This window comes from Emydura macquarii, unplaced genomic scaffold (assembly GCF_026122565.2).
Source record: "Emydura macquarii macquarii isolate MOO-44397 ecotype Brisbane River unplaced genomic scaffold, CSIRO-AGI_Emac_v2 contig_3128, whole genome shotgun sequence".
NCBI classification, from domain to species: domain Eukaryota; kingdom Metazoa; phylum Chordata; order Testudines; family Chelidae; genus Emydura; species Emydura macquarii.
Window position 1 is genome coordinate 1,735,147 of NW_027133265.1, and position 18,910 is coordinate 1,754,056.

Here is an 18,910-nt window from a genome sequence, read left to right on the forward strand (position 1 = left end):
GGGAGCCGTCTTGCCCTTTTCTCCCACAATTGTGGCAAGATCACCATGGGCAGTTGGGTACTGGAGATCATACACTACGGATATGCCATAGAGTTCCTCTCATTCCCACCTCATTGACACACCTCTTCCTCTCCCCCTCCTCCTCCCTGAGACCCATCCCATCAACGCTTTCTCCAATAAGAAGCGGACACTTTGCTTCTCAAGGAGTCCGTAGAGTCTGCCCCACCTCTCTGCAGAGGATGAGATTTCTACTCACCATACTTCCTCATCCCAAAGAAGGGCAGAGGGCACCGTCCCATTCTAGGTCTTTGGATGCTGAACACTTATCAGAAAGTCCAAGTTCTGCATGGTAACGCTGGCATTGATTAGGCTGGCATGCCTTCCTTCCCCAGGGAGCCTAGTTCACAACTCTTGACATAAAGTACGCTTACTTTCATGAGGATATTCATCCAGCCCACTGCAGGTTTCTCCGTTTTCAGGTGGGACACCAACACTACAAATTTCAGATCCTCCCATTCAGCATAGCAACTGCCCCGTGAGTGTTCACAAAGTCTTCGCTGTGGTAGAAGCCCAAATGCGCCACCTCAGCTACTCGGTATACTCCTACCTTGACAACAGGCTCCTCGTGGCTCTATCGCACCAGGAAGTTACCACAGCAATCCCCTCACCCTTTGCACTGTCTTGGCACCTCTTAAGTATTTCTATCAACGAGGAAAAGTCGGTGTTGATACCTACACAGATGATACACTTTATTAGGGTGCAGCTCGACTCCATCACAGCGAGTGCTTTTCTCCTAGCAGACTGCTTTGCAACACTGACTGCCATCATCATGGATCTGCGTTGCAGACCTTACACCATGGTCTGCCACTCTGTCTCCTGAGCATATGACTGTCTGCACCTATGTGATACCGCATGCATGTCTCCACATGGGTTGCCTTCAGACGTGGCTCCTCTCCATCTACGCTGACCATATAGATACCAGGGTCATCGTTTCCTGTACATGCTGACCTCCCTCACGTAGTGGGCTAATCTTTCCAAGATCATGGTCGGCACCACCTGTGCCCTTCCAGCACTACTGACCACCATCAAAATGGATGCCTCCCTCACCAGTTGGGGAGCCCATCTGGACCCCCACACGGTTTGGGGAATGTGGACTCCATGGGAAGCCAGAATGCACATAAACATGCTGGAACTATGGACAGTGTCAGGCCTTTCTGCCACTCATTCAATCCCACCATGTTCAACTGCTCTTTGACAACATCACGGAAATGGTGTTACATAAACAAGCAAGGCGGCACCAAGTCTCCCTCCTCTGTTCCCAGTTCATCTGCCTTTGGAACTGGTGCATCAGGAACCACATGATGCTTCAAGTCACGTACTTCCCAGGTACCCAGAATTCCTTGGCTAACGCACTCAGCAGGACTTTCTGCTTCAATCACTAGTGGGAGCTAAACAACGCTGCAGTACCTCTTCAAGAAATGGGGCACATCTCATGAGACTTTTTTGCCACTCACAAGAACTGAAAGTTGCTCACAAGAACTGAAAGGTGCAAGACAATGCTCTCCTCTTCCCCTGGACAGGTGACCTCCACTACAGTGTTCTCTCCACTTCCCTCCTGTTGCAAATATTACTCAAGATTCGCTGGAACTGGGCCACTGTGATCCCCGTAGCCCAAACCTGGCCCCGTCAGTTCGGGTTCATGGATCTCCTCAGACTCTCTGTCCACACAACACTCCACCTCCACAAGATCTGGGGAGTATCCGGTATCCCAATCCAAACCCTCTTCACCTCACAGCCTGGTATTTGGATGCGGATTGAGGATAGACTGGGCATGCTCCACACTGCTACAAGAAATCCTTAATCAGAGCAGGAGAAGATCTACCAGGGCCTGCTACAGAGCTAAATGGAAATGCTTCACGGGATAGGCTCACTGCTACCACCACTCCTTGAGCACAGTATCTATATCAGTTGTCCTCAATTACTTCCTCTCCCTCAAAACGTCAGGCCTAGCCCTCAACTCTATGTAGGTGCACCTGGCACCACTCAGTGCCTTTTGCCCCCTGTGGCTGGTGCCTTGGTGTTATGCACCCTACTACCATCTGCTTCATGAAGGATTTACCCAATGCCTTTCCACCGGTACTGAAGCCCACACCCCCATGGGACCTTACTCTCTTTCTCTCTGCCCCTACAAAGCCACCCTTAGAGCTGCTGGTAACATCTGTCCTCTCCCACCTCTCAGTGAAAGTGATATTCCTGTTAGTCATTACTTCAGCCAGATAGGTCTGTGAATTAGTGGCCTGTTTTCCACCTCAAATTGCATGCCTTCCTTGCTCACAGGGTCCTACATTCCCTCCATGTCTGCCATGCACTGGCATTCTACCTACACAGGACTTGATCCTTTCTCACATCAGCAAAATTTTTTGTGGCCATTGCCAAATGGTTTAGGGGTCAAGCTCTCTCCTCCCAGTGAATGTCTAAATGGGTTTCGGGGTGCATCCGTAAATGCCACAAAAAATCCAACGTATCCCCATCTGATAGAGTCACGGTGCACTCTGCATGAGCGCAAGCTGCTACATTGGCCTCACTGGCGAACATATCCTGTCAAGACATCTGGCACACAGCAACCTGGCACTCCATCTCACACAGTCACAACACACTATGCCATCACACAGGCAGCAGCTACAAATGCTGCTATGGGCCAGACCATACTGCAAAGTGCACTTCCATTGGCATCCTTGCACCCAACCCCCCGCTGATCACTGCTCACAATTCACCCACATGTGGAATACACGTAGGGACCATCACTCAAAGAAGAAAAGGAGTTTACTTTCCTATAATTGGTGGGTCCTTCTTTGACTGATGTCCCTATAGGCACTCCACTGTGGGTGCAGCTATGCTGCCTGTGCCTAAATTGGAGATCTTCATCAGCAGGGCCGTTGGACTGCACATGCTCACCTTCCCCATCTTGCATCATGAATAGGACGTATATATAGTGCTGTGTGGTCCGACTGCCCTCCAGTTCCTTCTCTACTGCCTTTGGTCTCGGATGGAATCTGCCGCAGAGCCCGCTTTTCCTTTTTCCTTCGTTAGATAGTGCCTTACCTGTTACTTATAGTGTAGTTTTAGTACTTAATTCTTTCTTTCTGACCTCTCCCTACAAAAAAAAAAAAAAATTCTGCTTTTCTACCTTCTTAACCTCCCTGTTAGTTCGTAGTTTACAGTTTGTTTCGTGCTTCCCGCCCTTCCCAACCAGGGAATTTTTCCTTCACACTTATGCTCAGCTCTCCCAGGTTTAAGAGATGCATATCCTGCCAGGTTGCCTTCCTGGTAACGGATAGTCACCCACAGCACACTTTTGCAGGACGTGTCCCTCTCCCAGGCAGCAAGTGTGTTCAGTGCCACGACCTCACTGCCAGGACCAGAGAAGATGGGGACATTCAGCTGCGATTTCTCCTAATGGAGAAATCACTGCCTCCGGCATTGGACCCTAGTCCAGACACTTCCCCTCCACAACCCTCACACTCCTCTAGGTCATCCACCAACCCCATTTGCTGTGTCCTTCTAAAAGAAAGGCTGCTCTTCTTCACTTAAATGGAAGAAGTGGGTTCCCTGATCACCTGCTGATATACAATCTGCCAGAACGCCATCCCCTGCAAAGTTTGTTGCCTCAACATCCATAGAGAGGGGACATGGTTCCAGAACCTGTCTGAGTACCTCAGGTACCGGCACTAACAAGAAGTCTAAATACCCTAACTAGAAAGACTTGCAGACCTTGGCACTGTCTCTCATCTTTAGAGATTGAGACGCAAGACCTTTGAAACTGGGGCCAACCAAACCTACTTTGGGCAGTGTGGCACCGACAAAACTGCTGGCACTGACAACCCTACCAGTGCCGACATCCTTTTCAGCACTGAGCAAGCCCTCAGCACCAAGCAGATCCTTGACTTCTTCTGCTAGCTGCTCAGGAGAATGTACGTCTCCCTTGGCATTGATAGATGCGCCAGTGCTGATGATGCTCTTCCATCCTCCCGGAGAGTTTGTACCCAAAAGACCTATCTGTTTCTCATGTGCCTGAATCACCAGTTCTCCGACATGACCTTACGCCACTTTCATCTTTTTCGCTGGAATTACACCACTCCTCCTTTCCCCTCTAGGGTGACCAGATGTCCTGACTTTATAGAGACCGATGTTTGTTTGGGGCTTTTTCTTATATAGGTGCCTATTACCCCCCATTCCCTGTCCTGATTTTTCACACTTGCTGTCTGGTCACCCTTTTCCCCATTGAGGATAGCACCTCCCTTCCCTAGCGATGCGGAAGAGGAAGAGCAGAACTCCATCCCACCCTCATATTCGAGACAGTCTTAAAAGTCCTCCTCTGCACACTATCCACTGTCTACCACTGGACCAAGACCCGAGTATGGACCACTGTGGATGCAACCCCACATACCATCCCTCAACACTGGCCATACTGGGATCAGTGGGCCATATACAGGGCACAGTTTGAGAAGCCTCCTACGGACAAAAGCCAGAGGCCTTCACCTTTGCCTTCTCCACTGGTCTCTTGGCCACCAGAGGCTGAACTTCTTCCTACAGCAGCTGAGGAGGAAGAACAGGAGGAGGGAATTCCATTACCACTCCTCTTCTTCTCCTGGTGAGGCTACTGCAGCTGACAACTTCAAACAGTTCCAGGAGTATTTCATAGGATTGCAGACTCTCTCCAGATTCCCTTGGAGAAGGTGAAGGATCAACAACACTAGCTGTGCAACATCCTCCTCCAAAATAGCTCTGCTTGTGGGTGAGGCCCTTCTCGATCCTGCCAAGATGCTCTGGCAGACCCCAGCATTCATCTCACTGACTTGCAAGCAGGCAAACAAAAAATATTATACCCCTTCAAAGCACTTGGAATTTATTTTTTCTCACCCCACTCCTAATTCTCTGGTTGTCGGTGCTGTTCAAGAGAAAGGGCATCAATACCCATCTCGACTTACCCACCATAATAGAGATTGGAAGCAACTGGACCTATTTGGATGTAAAGCTTATTCATCCACTACTCTCCATTTCCAAATATCCAATTATGAGGCTTTCATGGCTAAGAATAATTACATCAGCTATTCTAAGATACAGGAACTCTGTCAAGATCTTCCTGATGACAAAAAAGAACTCCAGACACTCATATCTGAAGGATACCTCTTGGCCTGTACAGCTTTGCAAGCTTCATTGGACTCTGCTGATACCAGTGCCCATTCCATCACCACTGCCGTTGTCATGGGAAGGGTGTCATGGCTGCACTTCTTGAGCTTTCCTAAGGAGGTGCAAACCACCGTCAAAGAACTACCCTTTGAGAGCCTGAAATTATTTGCGGATCATACAGATGACTCCCTATACTCCCTTAATGATTCCCAAGCAACTCTTCGCTCTCTGGGCATTTACACTTCAGCGCCGAAGAGACACCCAGGAAAGTATCATCTTCCTGCATGATCCTGACCACTTCAGTACACTCCCTGGTGACAATACAATGCCCAACAATGTTGACAGATGCCACAGACATGCGACTCCCAAAGGGGCTTCTTCTCATGCTCCTCCAATTAAATAGCAATTTTGAAGATGTAGTTGAGGCCCCAAGAAGTCTTCGCCTGTTCCAGTCACATCAGCCATCTGAATAGCTGACACAGAACGACTAGACGCACTTACCTCCACAAATGGACTACATTCCAATGCTGGTGCATCTCCCATCAGGTTAACACAATGAGCATGCCATTACCACTTATTCTGGAATATATTCTACACTTTAAGTGATTGGGATTATCCACTAGTTCCATCTATGTGCATTTGGCAGCCATCATGAACTTTCACTGCCACATAGATAGCCATTCCATCTTCACTCACCATTCACAAAACATTTCTTGAGAGCCTCCAAAATCTTTATCCTCACATATGGGATCCAGCCATGGCTTGGACCCTGGCTTCGTCCTCCGCTCTCTTATGAGACCTCCATTCGAACCAATGGCAATGTGTTCCTATGTTCACTTATCTATGAAGATGATGTTTCTTCTCCTTATCACCTCCACCAGATGTGTTTGTGAAATTGGAGCTCTTATTGCATACCCTCTGAACACAATTTTTTATAATGACAAAGTTATGCTACATCCACATCCTAAATTTTTGCCCAAGGCACCATCCTTTTCTCATCTCAATCAACCTTTCCACTTTTCTTGCTTCTTTCCACAGCAACCAAAAGGAGACAGCCTTGCACACCCTGGACTTCAGACAAGTATTAGCTTTCTACTTGGACAGAACTAAACCTTTCAAAAAATCACCATACTTATTCCTCAGAAAGGCCGAAAAATCCAAAGGTGCAGGCATCGCTAAGCAATACCTTTCAAAGTTGATCTTGCAATGTATAGATCTTTCCTACCATCTACACAATTGACAATCACCTCCTGGAACTAAAGCACATTCCACCTGCTCACTCTCCACCACTATCGCTTTCCTCAATAATAGTCTGTTTGTTGACATTTGCAAGGCGCCCACATGGGCATCAGCAGACACTTTTGCCTGTTACTACTCAATTACTCAGGGGACCTAATACTTTACTAGCACAAACTGTCCTATCATTTGCAGTGTATGCCACTCTGAAGCCTGAGCCTTCCAGCTAGGGGCATCGCTTTGTAGTCACCCACAGTGGAGCACCCATAGGGACATCACTCGAAAAAGAAGAGAAAGTTACTCACCCTGTGCAGTAACTGAGGTTCTTGGAGATGTGTGTCCCTATGGGTGCTCCACTACCCGTCCTCCTCCCCTCTGCTTCGGAGCTGACACATAGGTTCTGTGGCAGAGAAGGAACTGGGGGGCGGTCAGGACCGCACAATGCTATATATATGTCCCACTCATGGTGCGAGACAGGGAAGGTGAGCATTTGCGTTCCGATGGGCACTGTTGATGAAGATCTCTGATTCCAGGCACAGGGGGTGCTGCCTCACCCACAGTGGAGCACCCATAGGGGGACACATCTTGAAGAACCTCAGTTACTGCACAGGGTGAGTAACCGTCTCTTCTTTGAGATGTGTGGTACCTATCTATATTCCACTGCCGCCCTCCATCCCCTTTGCTTTGAACTGGACTCCAGAACAGTAAGAAGGATACTGGAGAGGTGTCGACCCGCACTACCTATTATACCTTTGGCTGTGAGTATGAGGGGATGCTCTACGCACATGCGGGTCAACAGACACTGATAACAAACAGTTCTGGACTCAGGCATATAGCGCACATACTCACCCCACGTGTGGAATACAGATAAGGATCACACATCTTAAAGAACACCCAGTTACAGGTAAGTAACCTCCTTTTAGATTACTGCTCCTTTAGTTGCCTGAGGGAAGGCTGTTAGGCGTTTGGTACCTTCCCCATATTAATTTTTTTGTTGTCCCTGCCTGAAAAGCTGGTATCTTCAGTCATGGAAAGCAGTGCATTGAAATATTTTTATACTGTTGGGGTCATAATAAAAGTGTTGAATTAGACAATTTTCTGCGTTGCATAGGTAGAATAATAATATTGTGCTGTTTTAACTGATGGGAAAAATATAACTCTCTCATAGTTACAGTTGTAGTGAGTATATTATGCAAATGTGATTTAATTGGGCAGATAGAGAAAGTGAAAATGGGTCTATTCAGAAATACAGTTAAACTCTCACTATACGCAGTTAGTCACAGAATTATTGTTTCTGTTTTTGAGGTTTTCAATAAAATGTTCACATAGACACCAGTTCAGCAAAGCACTTAAACATGTGCCTATTGTTAAGTTCTATGGTATAAAACACTACTTTCTGTGCAAGATGTGTACCCAACAAACAAACAATACAGTTTAGGTAAGTGTCTGAGACCATAAAAGTGTCTCAGATTAGTTCCTTTTTCTCATGCTAGATGTTCCTCCAACTTGCTTTCTGCTTTTCTGGCACTATTGGAGAATCCTCTGAAGGGAATGTAATAGATTTCTGTTTCTTTTAAAAATGAATTATCAAGGATAGATTTCTCTGCTCTTGAGTTTAGAAGTTTCTAGTGTGTGATTTGGGGATTATTACTAAAGATTTGAGAATTTAGAACCTTCAAATAAAAGTAGGTCATTAATGAGCCAAAGGCTGAATATAAAACTGGATAGTTTCTATTGGCCAATTCTTTTTTTTCTGAGAGGGTGAAAACAGATTAGCTATATATTGATGCCCCTAGCAGTTTTTGACATTTTTAGACATTCAGTGATGCAGATAAAAAAACTGACACATATATTAAATGTTTGTTTATTCTGTTTATGTACACAGACTACTTTACTGTATTGCCCCAGTTCAATAGATTTACAAACATTAGCTGACTGGAGCTCCTCCCCCATCAGCCACCAGTTTGATGTGGTCAGTCCATCACATATATGGATATTTGCGCATGTGACCCAGGGCCAAGATCCATGGATTATAAGCCTCTCCAGTTTTATGAAACAGGAAAATCTTCCAAAACACTGCCCAACAGCTGTAAGCTATGCTTGGATGTTTGCTTACACAAGACTCCAACTGTTGTCTCCACAGGTTGACATTAAGTAAGTTCCTTTCTTAAATTAATTGAAAATAGCACAGTATATTATACCTCTTTTTTTAAACATTGATTTAAATTACTATACCCATTAAATTTCAATAATATTTAAATATGCAGCACTGTTATTTCCTGTTGTTTAATCCTGCTTTAATATTTTTATCTGAAAAAACAGAAAATTAACTAAAATGGTTGGTTTTAGAAGAAGAATAGTATGCTGTAAAGCTTAATTCATGCCTTTAGACTGTTTTGTACTTTAGCAGTGATGCATTAGCAATAATGCATATTTTTATAGTTGAATTTGCTGTGTAATACCAACCTTCAATAATGAAATCAGAATAGAGAATACAATGTTAAGGATCATGCTTAAGGACATATACAAAATTAAAAAAACAAAATTCAGTGGAGAATAAAACAAGGTGTGTAAATTGTATTTTCTAAATTCATGTTGTCTTTCTACCTGTTTTTTTCTTTTTATAGCAGCCCTATCAATGCCAAAAAAGTAAATACTACTACAAGTAGTGATTCATATGTTGGGCTCTGGAGAAACTACCTGATTCTTTGCTGCAGTGCAGCAACTTCCACATCCTCTTCCACATCTGCAGGTTCTGTGAGATGTTCCCCTCCTGAGACGCTGGCGTCAACTCCTGACAGTGGTTATAGCATTGATTCAAAAGTATGTTCTTCTGACATTTTCTGAGTAGCTCTGAATATTTCAGTAATATAGAAATGTTTAATACTTACAACCCATCTCCTATTTCTCAGATGTTTTTTGATTGTATGAAACAATAATGTTACACTACTACCACCTTGCTTTTGTCAAACAAAAAGGATAAACTGGGTCAAATCAGCAATTATACCTTTTTTTCCCCTGCTTAACTTCCCTTAATCTGAAATGAAATCTTGCCAGAATTGTCAGGAAAATTTCCCTGCCCAGGCATAAAATCTGCTCTGATGATGATGAAAAAAGTTAGTATTTTATTTATCATTAAAAAGTTGCATCTTCAAGCAAATGAGCAGGTAGAATTCTGCAATTTTCAGATAATAGGATGGTGGTTCTCTCTTCATTTCACTCCAGTGATTGAATCAATCTACTTTTCAAGATTTTGACACTTTTCAGTGTTTTCTCTAACCAGAGACGACACCCATCTTCTTTTTGTTTTGCATCAGATACAGATCTTCTTAAGAGTTTTTCAACATAATGGCTTCCCCTAAAGAAAAGAGGAGAGGAAGGCAGTTTGTGGACCGTAGAGCACTTTTTTCCCTTGGCAGGGAGCATCTTATTTTGTTCCTTCTGTTACCAGAACCTCTTCCCCATTTGTGAGGAGGGCTCCCATAGACAGGAACTTCAGTTTTTTGAGACTCAACATGGAGCCAGAGCATAGAACCCCAGAAGGTTTCTCTTCTTGCTCTAAAAATGTCAAATACTCTAAAACATCCAAAGCCCTCTTAATCCAAGCAGTTTGCCTTGCAGGATTGGAAATTTCTCATAAGTGAAGTTTAAGGTACTTTACTTAAACGAATATCAAAATGTGAATTGGAGAGTCACTAAAACTCCCAGAGTGCATTTTCCCTCCTAAACAAAAAGGTAAAAAAATGCTTCTTTAGCCGTAATGACTTGGAAATCATTGTGTAGGAGCCCTGAATACAGCTGCATTACAGACCAACCATTCCCAAAGCTATCCACAAGTTATGTAGGTTGTCAAAGGAATTGTTTGACTGATGAAGGACTTTGCCATGATCTCAGTTGTTAAACAGACATCCATTACAATGGATGCACAATAGCTGTAAAGGTTCCATTTGACAAAATGCTAGAGTACAGTTTGAGAAAGATTGATTTGACAGTTTAACTAAGTATATTTCATCTGATACTTTGTATTCAGAGCTCAGTAACTGACTGGCAGATCTGAGGAAAGTTCATCCTAAAAGTTGCTGAATCACCAGGAAAAAACAGGAAATTCTAATGCTAGCTTCTAATTTTCTTTAATGCTTGAACATTATCTTCAATTTTCTTGACAACCAACGTAGTGAGCAGAAGAGTCTTGTGGTTTGCTATGGAAGTTTCAGTTGGTTTCTGTGGTGAGTAGGCTGCTGCAGGGGATATCAAAATCCTGACATAAGATGATCCAATTATCTGGGTGAGAGAGAGGGAGAAGAAGCCAGGGTACTTCTTTGCAGTTTTCTGTTAGGCAAATAAAATACATTTAATTGGAAATTTTAGGAAAAAGGTGCACACAATGTTACCTTAAAGGGGTTTTAACATGTGCTGTGAGCACTTATTTATTATAATCATGAAAGACATACTGACTTTAACTGTATTATTTATCGATGTTTTTAATATAACAGTAGTCCTGCTTCCTCAGAGGCAGAAGTAGTGGAGGCATGTGTTTGAGTGAACAGGAGAAAACTGACAATTCTTTAAATTCTTGTGCATAATTTTTTGTATAGGATTTCCTTTGTTCTTTAGGAAGAAGACGCTCCCCCCCTTGCGCGCGCGCGCCCCGCCCACCCCCCCGGTGAGACTTTCCTGGTACTGGGTCATTGTGACTAAATACAAATTATCAAGCTTTAAAAGTTGCTTTTCATGAGAGACAATAAAGCCTCTTAATGATGGACACATGAGATATTACCAGACAGGTACACCATTTGTAAATAGTTCTCAGAGAACTCAAAAGGTGAGAGCATCACCTGAAGTTGTTTCTCTTGAAGAGTTAAGTTTCCTTTTCAGTCCTCATCAAAAAGTGCACCTGTTAGCTCCTCTGCTCATAGATCTGTAACAGCTCCTCCTAAATCAGCAAATCATGAGAGGGCAGAAAAGGAAAGAGCACTAGTACCAAATCCCTCCATTCATTTGCTGTGTATTCAGTACCAAAATCCCATACAGTGTCAGGGATCTTAGGGGTCTCTTTGTTACCATACTCATTGCCCTTGTTGATCATAAAAATATCTCCTTCGATACTGACTGCCACCCCTGTTCTAGTACAGAACACATTGGCTGTACTAATGAGAGCTCAGTCTTCGTGTGCATCCAAGTGCTCCTTTGGGACTGGTCCATCCTCACAAGAATAGAACTCCTGTTTTGGCTCCAATAATAGCAGGGAGATTTCATCAATATGTTCCCTAGAGTCTAGGTATTCAGATTCATATACCTCAGAGAGGGAATCTAGGGCTTATTTTTATTATCCCAGAAATAGGGGCTCTAACAGGAATACTACCTCTTTGTGTAACCCCCTTCATGACTCCCTATTCCATATGTTTACCCGTGTCCTAAATCTTATTGGACCCCATGGGACTTACATCATGCCAGAAGAGACCAGCTTCTGCAGCCTAACCCAGAGTTGAGTCCCCCTCCCTTCAGTCACAAAGGAGCATTTCTGTTGGTTCAAACTGCAGCTCTGCTGACTGAGGAGGATAATCAGGGCTCTGATGAGGGCTTACAAGTAGAGAAGCGCTCCATCCCCGCTCCAATCCTGTCATCATTTCCTGATGAGCCTGTTGTACCTGAAACATCTACCTCACCATCAGATGACTTCAAAACTTTCCAGGACTTGCTGTACAGGGTGGCTGATGCTCTGGAGATCCCAGTGGAAGATGTCCAGGAGAAGGTCCCCCAAGCTCCTGGACATCTTACACACCTCCATGACGGATGTCTTGTGATGCCCATACATGATGGACTGTGACAGCCAGCTAACTTATTCTGGCAGCCATCTGCTTCCCTGGCTCTGATATCAAAAGGGTGAATCACTATGACCAAGTCTTTTCCCAAGGCTTTGAGCAATTTTATATACACCCTACTCCTGTGTCACTGGTTGTTGTAGTGGCCAAAGAATAAACTAGATAGAGTCAACAGAAAGCTACTACAAAACAAAGAATTGAAACATTTGATTTATTTGGTGGCAAAAATTATTCATCAACCCTATAGATGAGAATCACTAATTGCCAGACCTTGTTGGTGAAATAGGATTACCTGAATTGGCATTCCAGCTCCAAATTGGTTGATAAAATTCCTCAGGACAGCAGAGGGGAGTTTGCCTTTGATCTCGAAAGGACAACTTGCAGCACATATTTAATTTCAAGTAGCTCTAGATGCCACAGACATGGCATCCAAATCCATGGCTACCTCGATTGCCATGATAAGATCCTCTTTGCATCACTCTTTCAGAATCCCTAAGGAGATACAAGTAACAATAGAGGATTTTTCCTTTTGAGCGGTACAAACTTTTAAATGTAAGGATAGATGAGGCATTTTCTTAAGGGGTCCTTGAGCAAAGCTGAACATCAGAAGGCCTCAACCATATCAGAGTAAGCTTTGCTACATTCAGCATACACAGCCTGAACCAGCCAAGAAACAACAGAAATTTCAGTGAAGAGAACAACAGCATACTACATCGGGAGGTGCAGTCACTTCTAAATCTTGGAGCAGTTGAAGAAGTTCGTCAAGAACACACAGGGGCGCCAGGGTGTTATTCCCATTACTTTTTTACTTCCCAAGAAGAAAAGGGACTGATGCCTGCTCTGGATGCGAGACAACTGAATGCCTCCATCTACTAGCTCAAGTTCAGGATGGTAATTCTGGCCTCAGTGATTCCAACCCTAGATCAACAGGACTGGTATGCAAGTTCTCGATCTCCAGGATGCTTACTTTCATATAGCAATTCATCCTATCCGCAGAAAATATTTAGAGTACCAGGTGGGCAGTTCCTACTACAGTACCAATACAGGATCTACCGTTCAGTCTATCAACAGTGTTGAAAGTATTTACAAAATGCCTAGTAGTAGTGGCAAATGACCTGAGGAGATGAAGAGTACATGTTTCTCTACAACAGGTGACCAACTCCAAATAGCAGACTCCACAACTTTTTGCCTCCCTAGGCCTCAGCATAAACAAAGAAGTCTTATTAATTCCTATTCAAGAGATAGAATTTGCAAGGGCAGTTCTAGGTATGGCTTATCTGTCCCAAGAAAGATTCCAAGCTAAACTAATAGATCTTATCAACACTCTACAAATTGATCATTTGTAAGAACCTATGTCAGGTATCGGGGCACATGACCTGCTGCACACATGTAACTCAGCTTGCCAGACTTCACTTTTATTGCATGATGGTTGAAGGCTGTGTATCAGCTCAACGGAGTGCACTTGGATATGAGACTGCGAGCCTCCAAGACCTCCAATTGTCATTAAATTGGTGGAAGTACCCTCTCAAAGTTTGCAAGGGAGTGCCCTTCTCTCCATTACTATCATTGAAGACTTTGGTGACAGATGCACCCACTCTGTTTAATGGGTTACTCAAGAAGCCGGGTTACTTGTACATGTCTTGAAGCTAATGGCCATTTATTGAGCATGCACAATATTCTTCCCAATTCTGATCACGACAGACAACACAACAGTAATGTTTTATATTTAGGGTTCTCAATTAATTGCAGTTAACTCAAGCAATTAATTTGTTTTGAGTTAACTTGATTTAAAAAATTAATCCCAATTAATCACAGTTTTAATCACACTGTTAAATAATAATAGAATACCAATTTAAATTTATTATAAATATTTTTTGATGTTTTTCTGCATTTTCAAATATATTGATTTCAATTACAACACAGAATACAAAATGTACAGTGCTCACTTTGTATTATTATTTTTATTACAAATATTTGCACTGTAAAAAGATAAAGAAAAGAAATAGTATTTTGCAGTTCACCTCATACAAGTACTGTAGTGCAATATCTTTATGGTGAAAGTGCAACCTACAAATGTAGATTTTTTTTTTGTTACATAGCTGCACTGAAAAACAAAACCATGTAAATCTTTAGAGCTGACAGGACCACTCAGTCCTACTTCTTGTTCAGCTAATCGCTAAGACAAACAAGTTTGTTTACATTTATGAGAAATGCTGCTGCCCGCTTCTTATTTACAATATCACCTGAAAGTGAAAACCGGTGTTCGCATGGCACTGTTGTAGCTGGCGTTGTAAGGTATTTGTGTGCCAGATATGCTAAACATTCATATGCTTGAGCTACCTTTCCAGAGGACATGCTTCCATGTTGATGGCACTTGTTAAAACAATAATGTGTTAATTAAATTTGTGACTGATCTCCTTGGGGGAGAATTCTATGTCTCCTGCTCTGTGGTCTTAACTGCATTCTACCATATATATGATGTTATGGCAATCTCGGATGATGACCCTGCACATGTTGTTCGTTCTCACATTGGTACCTTGTTTGCGTTTTGTCAAATCTGCAGTGAAAGTGCCTTCTAAAATCTGAGAGGGATGAAGTCTGGAACATGCTGTCAGAAGTCTTAAAAGAGCAACACTCTGATGCAAAAACTACAGAACCCAAACCACTAAAAAAGAAAATCAGCCTTCTGCTGGTGGGATCTAACTTAGATAATGAAAATGAACATACGTCAGTCCGCACTGCTTTTGATCATTATCAAGCAGAACCCATCATCAGCATGGAAGCATGTCCTCTGGAATGGTGGCTCAAGCATGAACCAACATACGAACATTTAGCATATCTGACATGTAAATACTTGCAACTCTGGCTACAACAGTGCCATGCAAATGCCTGTTCTCACTTTCACATGACATTATAAACAAGAAGCAGGTAGCATTATCTCCCATAAATGTAAACAAACTTGTTTGTCTTAGCGATTGGCTGAACAAGAAGTAGGACTGACTGGACTTGTAGGCTTTAAAGTTTTCCATTGTTTTATTTTTGAGTGCAATTAGAAATTTTTATATAATTCTACATTTGTAAATTCAACTTTCATGATAAAAAGATTGCACTAACGTACTTGTATGAGGTTAATTGAAAAACTATTTCTTTTGTTTTTTTACAGTGCAAATATTTGTAATAAAAATAAAGTGAGCACTGTACACTTTGTATTGTGTTGTAATTGAAATCAATATTTTTGAAAATGTTGAAAATATCAAAAAATATTTAATTGCTTGACAGCCCTATTTTATATAAATAAATGAGGAGAGCAATGTTCACCACCCTTTGTCAAGAAACTGTATGTCTGTGGGGCTACTGTATTTGTCACGAGATTACCCTGATAGCCATATCCTTGCCACGTTTGCAGATCATCTCAGAGGACAGTTCGCAAAGAACCAAGGATGATCAGTAACGGATACTGTTATTCAAGACTCATTCATCAGGTGGGGTCATCCATCCAGAGACCTGTTTACCATGAAAGAGAACAAAAAATGTCACAAGTTCTGCTACAGAGAAGGTCAAAGACAGGGATTTCTGTCTGACAGGTTCCTAAACCTGGTCCTCGGTTTTACTATATTCCTACCAGCTGATTCTAATGATCCCAAGAGTTCTCAGGAAACTCAGATAGGACTCAGCCTGGATGATCATGAGAGCACTTAGTTTGGCCAAAGTAGTTCTGGTTTCCAGTCCTGATTAATTTCTCCATTTGACCACCAGTCCAGTTGCCTTTTCAGCCAGATGTGATATCTCAAAGACAAGGACAGGTTGTCCATCTAGATCCATCTTCTCTGCATCTTGCAGCATGGAAGCTGGCTAGTTAACCTTAGTAGAGAAGAGCTATTTGTCTGAGGTGCAGAATATTCTTATAAACTGAAGAAGTGACTCTCTGAAGCTTACACTTTCTCTGCCAAGTGGAAGAGATTCAATCTGGATACATCAGTGCCAGTTATTTCCCTTTCAGTCTCAGATATCAGATATACCTGGTTACCTTCTGTTATTAAGCAACATCTCTGGACTATCTCTGAACTACTGTAGGACCCAGTTAGCAGCCATCTTGGTTCCTCAGCCTCCCGTTCAAGATGATTTTATATTCTTACACCTTACTGTAGCTGGATTTCTGAAAAGCTTTATGCTAATGTATTCTTCAGTCAGGAGATCTCCCCTTTCTTGGGATCTAATATGCTGACGGGTTTGATGGATCCATCTCTTGAGCCCTAAGAAACATCTTCCTCCTTTCATCTATCCATCGTTCTAGTAGCAATAACATCTGCTAGAAGGGTGGCGGAAATACAAGCAATACCTCCATAAACTGTATTTTTAAAGACTGTGTGACTTTGAGATTCCATCTGTTGTTATTACCAAAGGTAGTCTCTGACTTTCATCTCTACCAGCTAAGATATCTGTCTTGTGTTCTTTCTCAATCCACATTCAACAAAGGAGAAGCTGAACTTCACACGTTAGATTTACTTAGGGTGCTCTCCTTCTTTCTTGTCAGGACTAAGCTAGTTAGGGTGTCCCCTAGATTTTTTATACCTTATCAAGATTGGATGAAAGGTCAGGATATATAAAGCAGAGATTTTCTAATTGGATTTCTATGTGCAATAAGTTATGCTATGAAATAACCAAGCTAGACCCACCATTGAGTGTTACAGTCCACTGTGTGAGAGAGCTCAAGCAGCTTCTACAACCTTCTTGAGAAATGTTCCAATAATAGAGATATGTATAGCAGCTACTTGAGGTTCAGTACATACATTTACCCAAAAATACTCTATAGAGGCAGCATCAAGATCTGATGCCCACATTGGGAAGATTGTCTTGCAATTGCTGTTCAGGTAGACTCTTGCATCCCACCTCCAGTGAACTAGGTCACTGCTTGTGAGTTACTGGCAGTGGAATATATACATGGACACACTTGGAAAAGAAGAAATGGTTATTTACCTTACAGTAATGGTGATTCTTCAGGATGTGTTGTCCATGTATATTTGTAGTCTGCCCTTCTTGCTCACTACTACAGAATCCCATAACACCTGGATTTTGTATCGGGAGGCACAAGGACACTTGGGGTGCAGTTGTGGCCCCAATAGCTCTCCTGGCCAAAAGAATATGAATTCAAGTGCTTGGGGCACATTTGCACTAACACATCTCAAATAACCAATTACAGTAAGGTAAGTAACCTTTTTTTTTTTGGTTTATTTGTACTGTACTCATAAATGTGCCTGTTGCCTCACAAAATAGTCAGGCATATTTCCCTACCGCAAAGAGTTTACAATCTAGAATTTAGATACGATACAGCCAGTGAGGAAAAGAATAAACATGATGGGGACAGGAAGAAGAAAGGACAGTTACATAAATAAGATTATGCTGTGATATTGTTACTGAGTGTTCTTTTTGTTGTGAATGAAATCTTTATATTGGATGATAATGAAAATTAATAAGGTAATTTCTTATAGACTTTTCAGTGAGAGCGACTCTTGCTGAGGATACTCACAGTAGTACGGCACCTCACTATCACTGTAGTTAGTGTGAAGAAGTCTTGTCTGTGCTTATTGTGGGTCAGTTCCCCAGCACCTCCCGTCTTTGGCCACATAAACACTGCTTTCCAGGTGTCCTCAGGCCCCACTGTCTCTTTACAGGTTAATGATATACACTCCAATCCCGAGTCCTCTGGACATCCCCCTCAAGTGTGCAGCTTCTGTTCCACTGGGCAGTCTCAGTATTCACAGATCCGGTACTCCCAAAGGAATCGTACACACCAGCTTACCAGTTTCACCTTAGGATCACCACTTCTCTCCACACACAGCATTTTGCTATGTTTAAAGTGAAAACAAGAAGTTTATTGTGATCCCATTTTCACAAAATAAGCCGCACTCTCTGGTTGTCCCCTCAGTACAGGATGCAGACTAGCTCTGTACCTTCATTGTCCTCACTTGTAAATAGGACTCGCTCCTGCTGGTTTATTTCTTCCTGTAAATTCCTTCTCTGGAAGATTTCACGCCCCCTTCATTAGCGTTTGACTTAAGACTGTAAATGGGTCTCCATTGTGAACCACACCATATTCAATTTACATGTAGACAGACAGATAGATAAACATTTCTTGCCTGAAAGAAACCTGTTTCTCACCTTTTGGTGACCTGCCCTAAATCACAGACCTTAAGAATATAAATTTCAGTATATGTATACATAATTCCTTACATATTATCCTTAGATAACATTTCACAATGATTATGAGGGCCAGTGTAACACAGGCTTTCAGTAGAGACCTTACATGACACACACTGGTGAACTAGTTTGTAGATACCAAACCCAGGGGATCCCTGTAATCCTTATGCACCTTGTGTCCTCTGCCAGGTGGCACCCAGAGATCCCTGTGTTCCAGTGAGTTTTTAGGGATTTGAATGAGGGAAGGGTATCAGTTTGACAGGTTTCTGAGGTGCTCTCCAGGCAAAAGGTGCAGCCGGGAAGAAGATAATGTCAATATTAGAGAGGTCACTGAAAACCTATTCACCTGGCCTGGAGTGCAATGCAGTGAGAGAGATCGGGTATTCCAAAGAAGTGGAGGAGAAGTTTGTTTTGTTGCTAATCTCCTCAAGAAAGAAGCCCTGATATAAAACCAGAAGCAGTAT

The 18,910-nt window shown here is 42.6% G+C and overlaps 1 protein-coding gene across 9 annotated transcripts in view; it reads left to right on the plus strand.

Moving 5' to 3' along the window:
- The window catches only part of FRYL (FRY like transcription coactivator), a 385,878-nt gene that overhangs the window by 255,323 nt on the left and 111,645 nt on the right, over positions 1-18,910 (plus strand). For all 9 annotated transcript variants that reach the window (XM_067531263.1, XM_067531262.1, XM_067531264.1 and 6 more), the window contains 2 exons: positions 8,312-8,580; positions 9,054-9,249. In XM_067531263.1, coding sequence (XP_067387364.1) covers positions 8,312-8,580; positions 9,054-9,249 — 465 coding nt within the window. The remainder of the gene's footprint in view (positions 1-8,311; positions 8,581-9,053; positions 9,250-18,910) is intronic.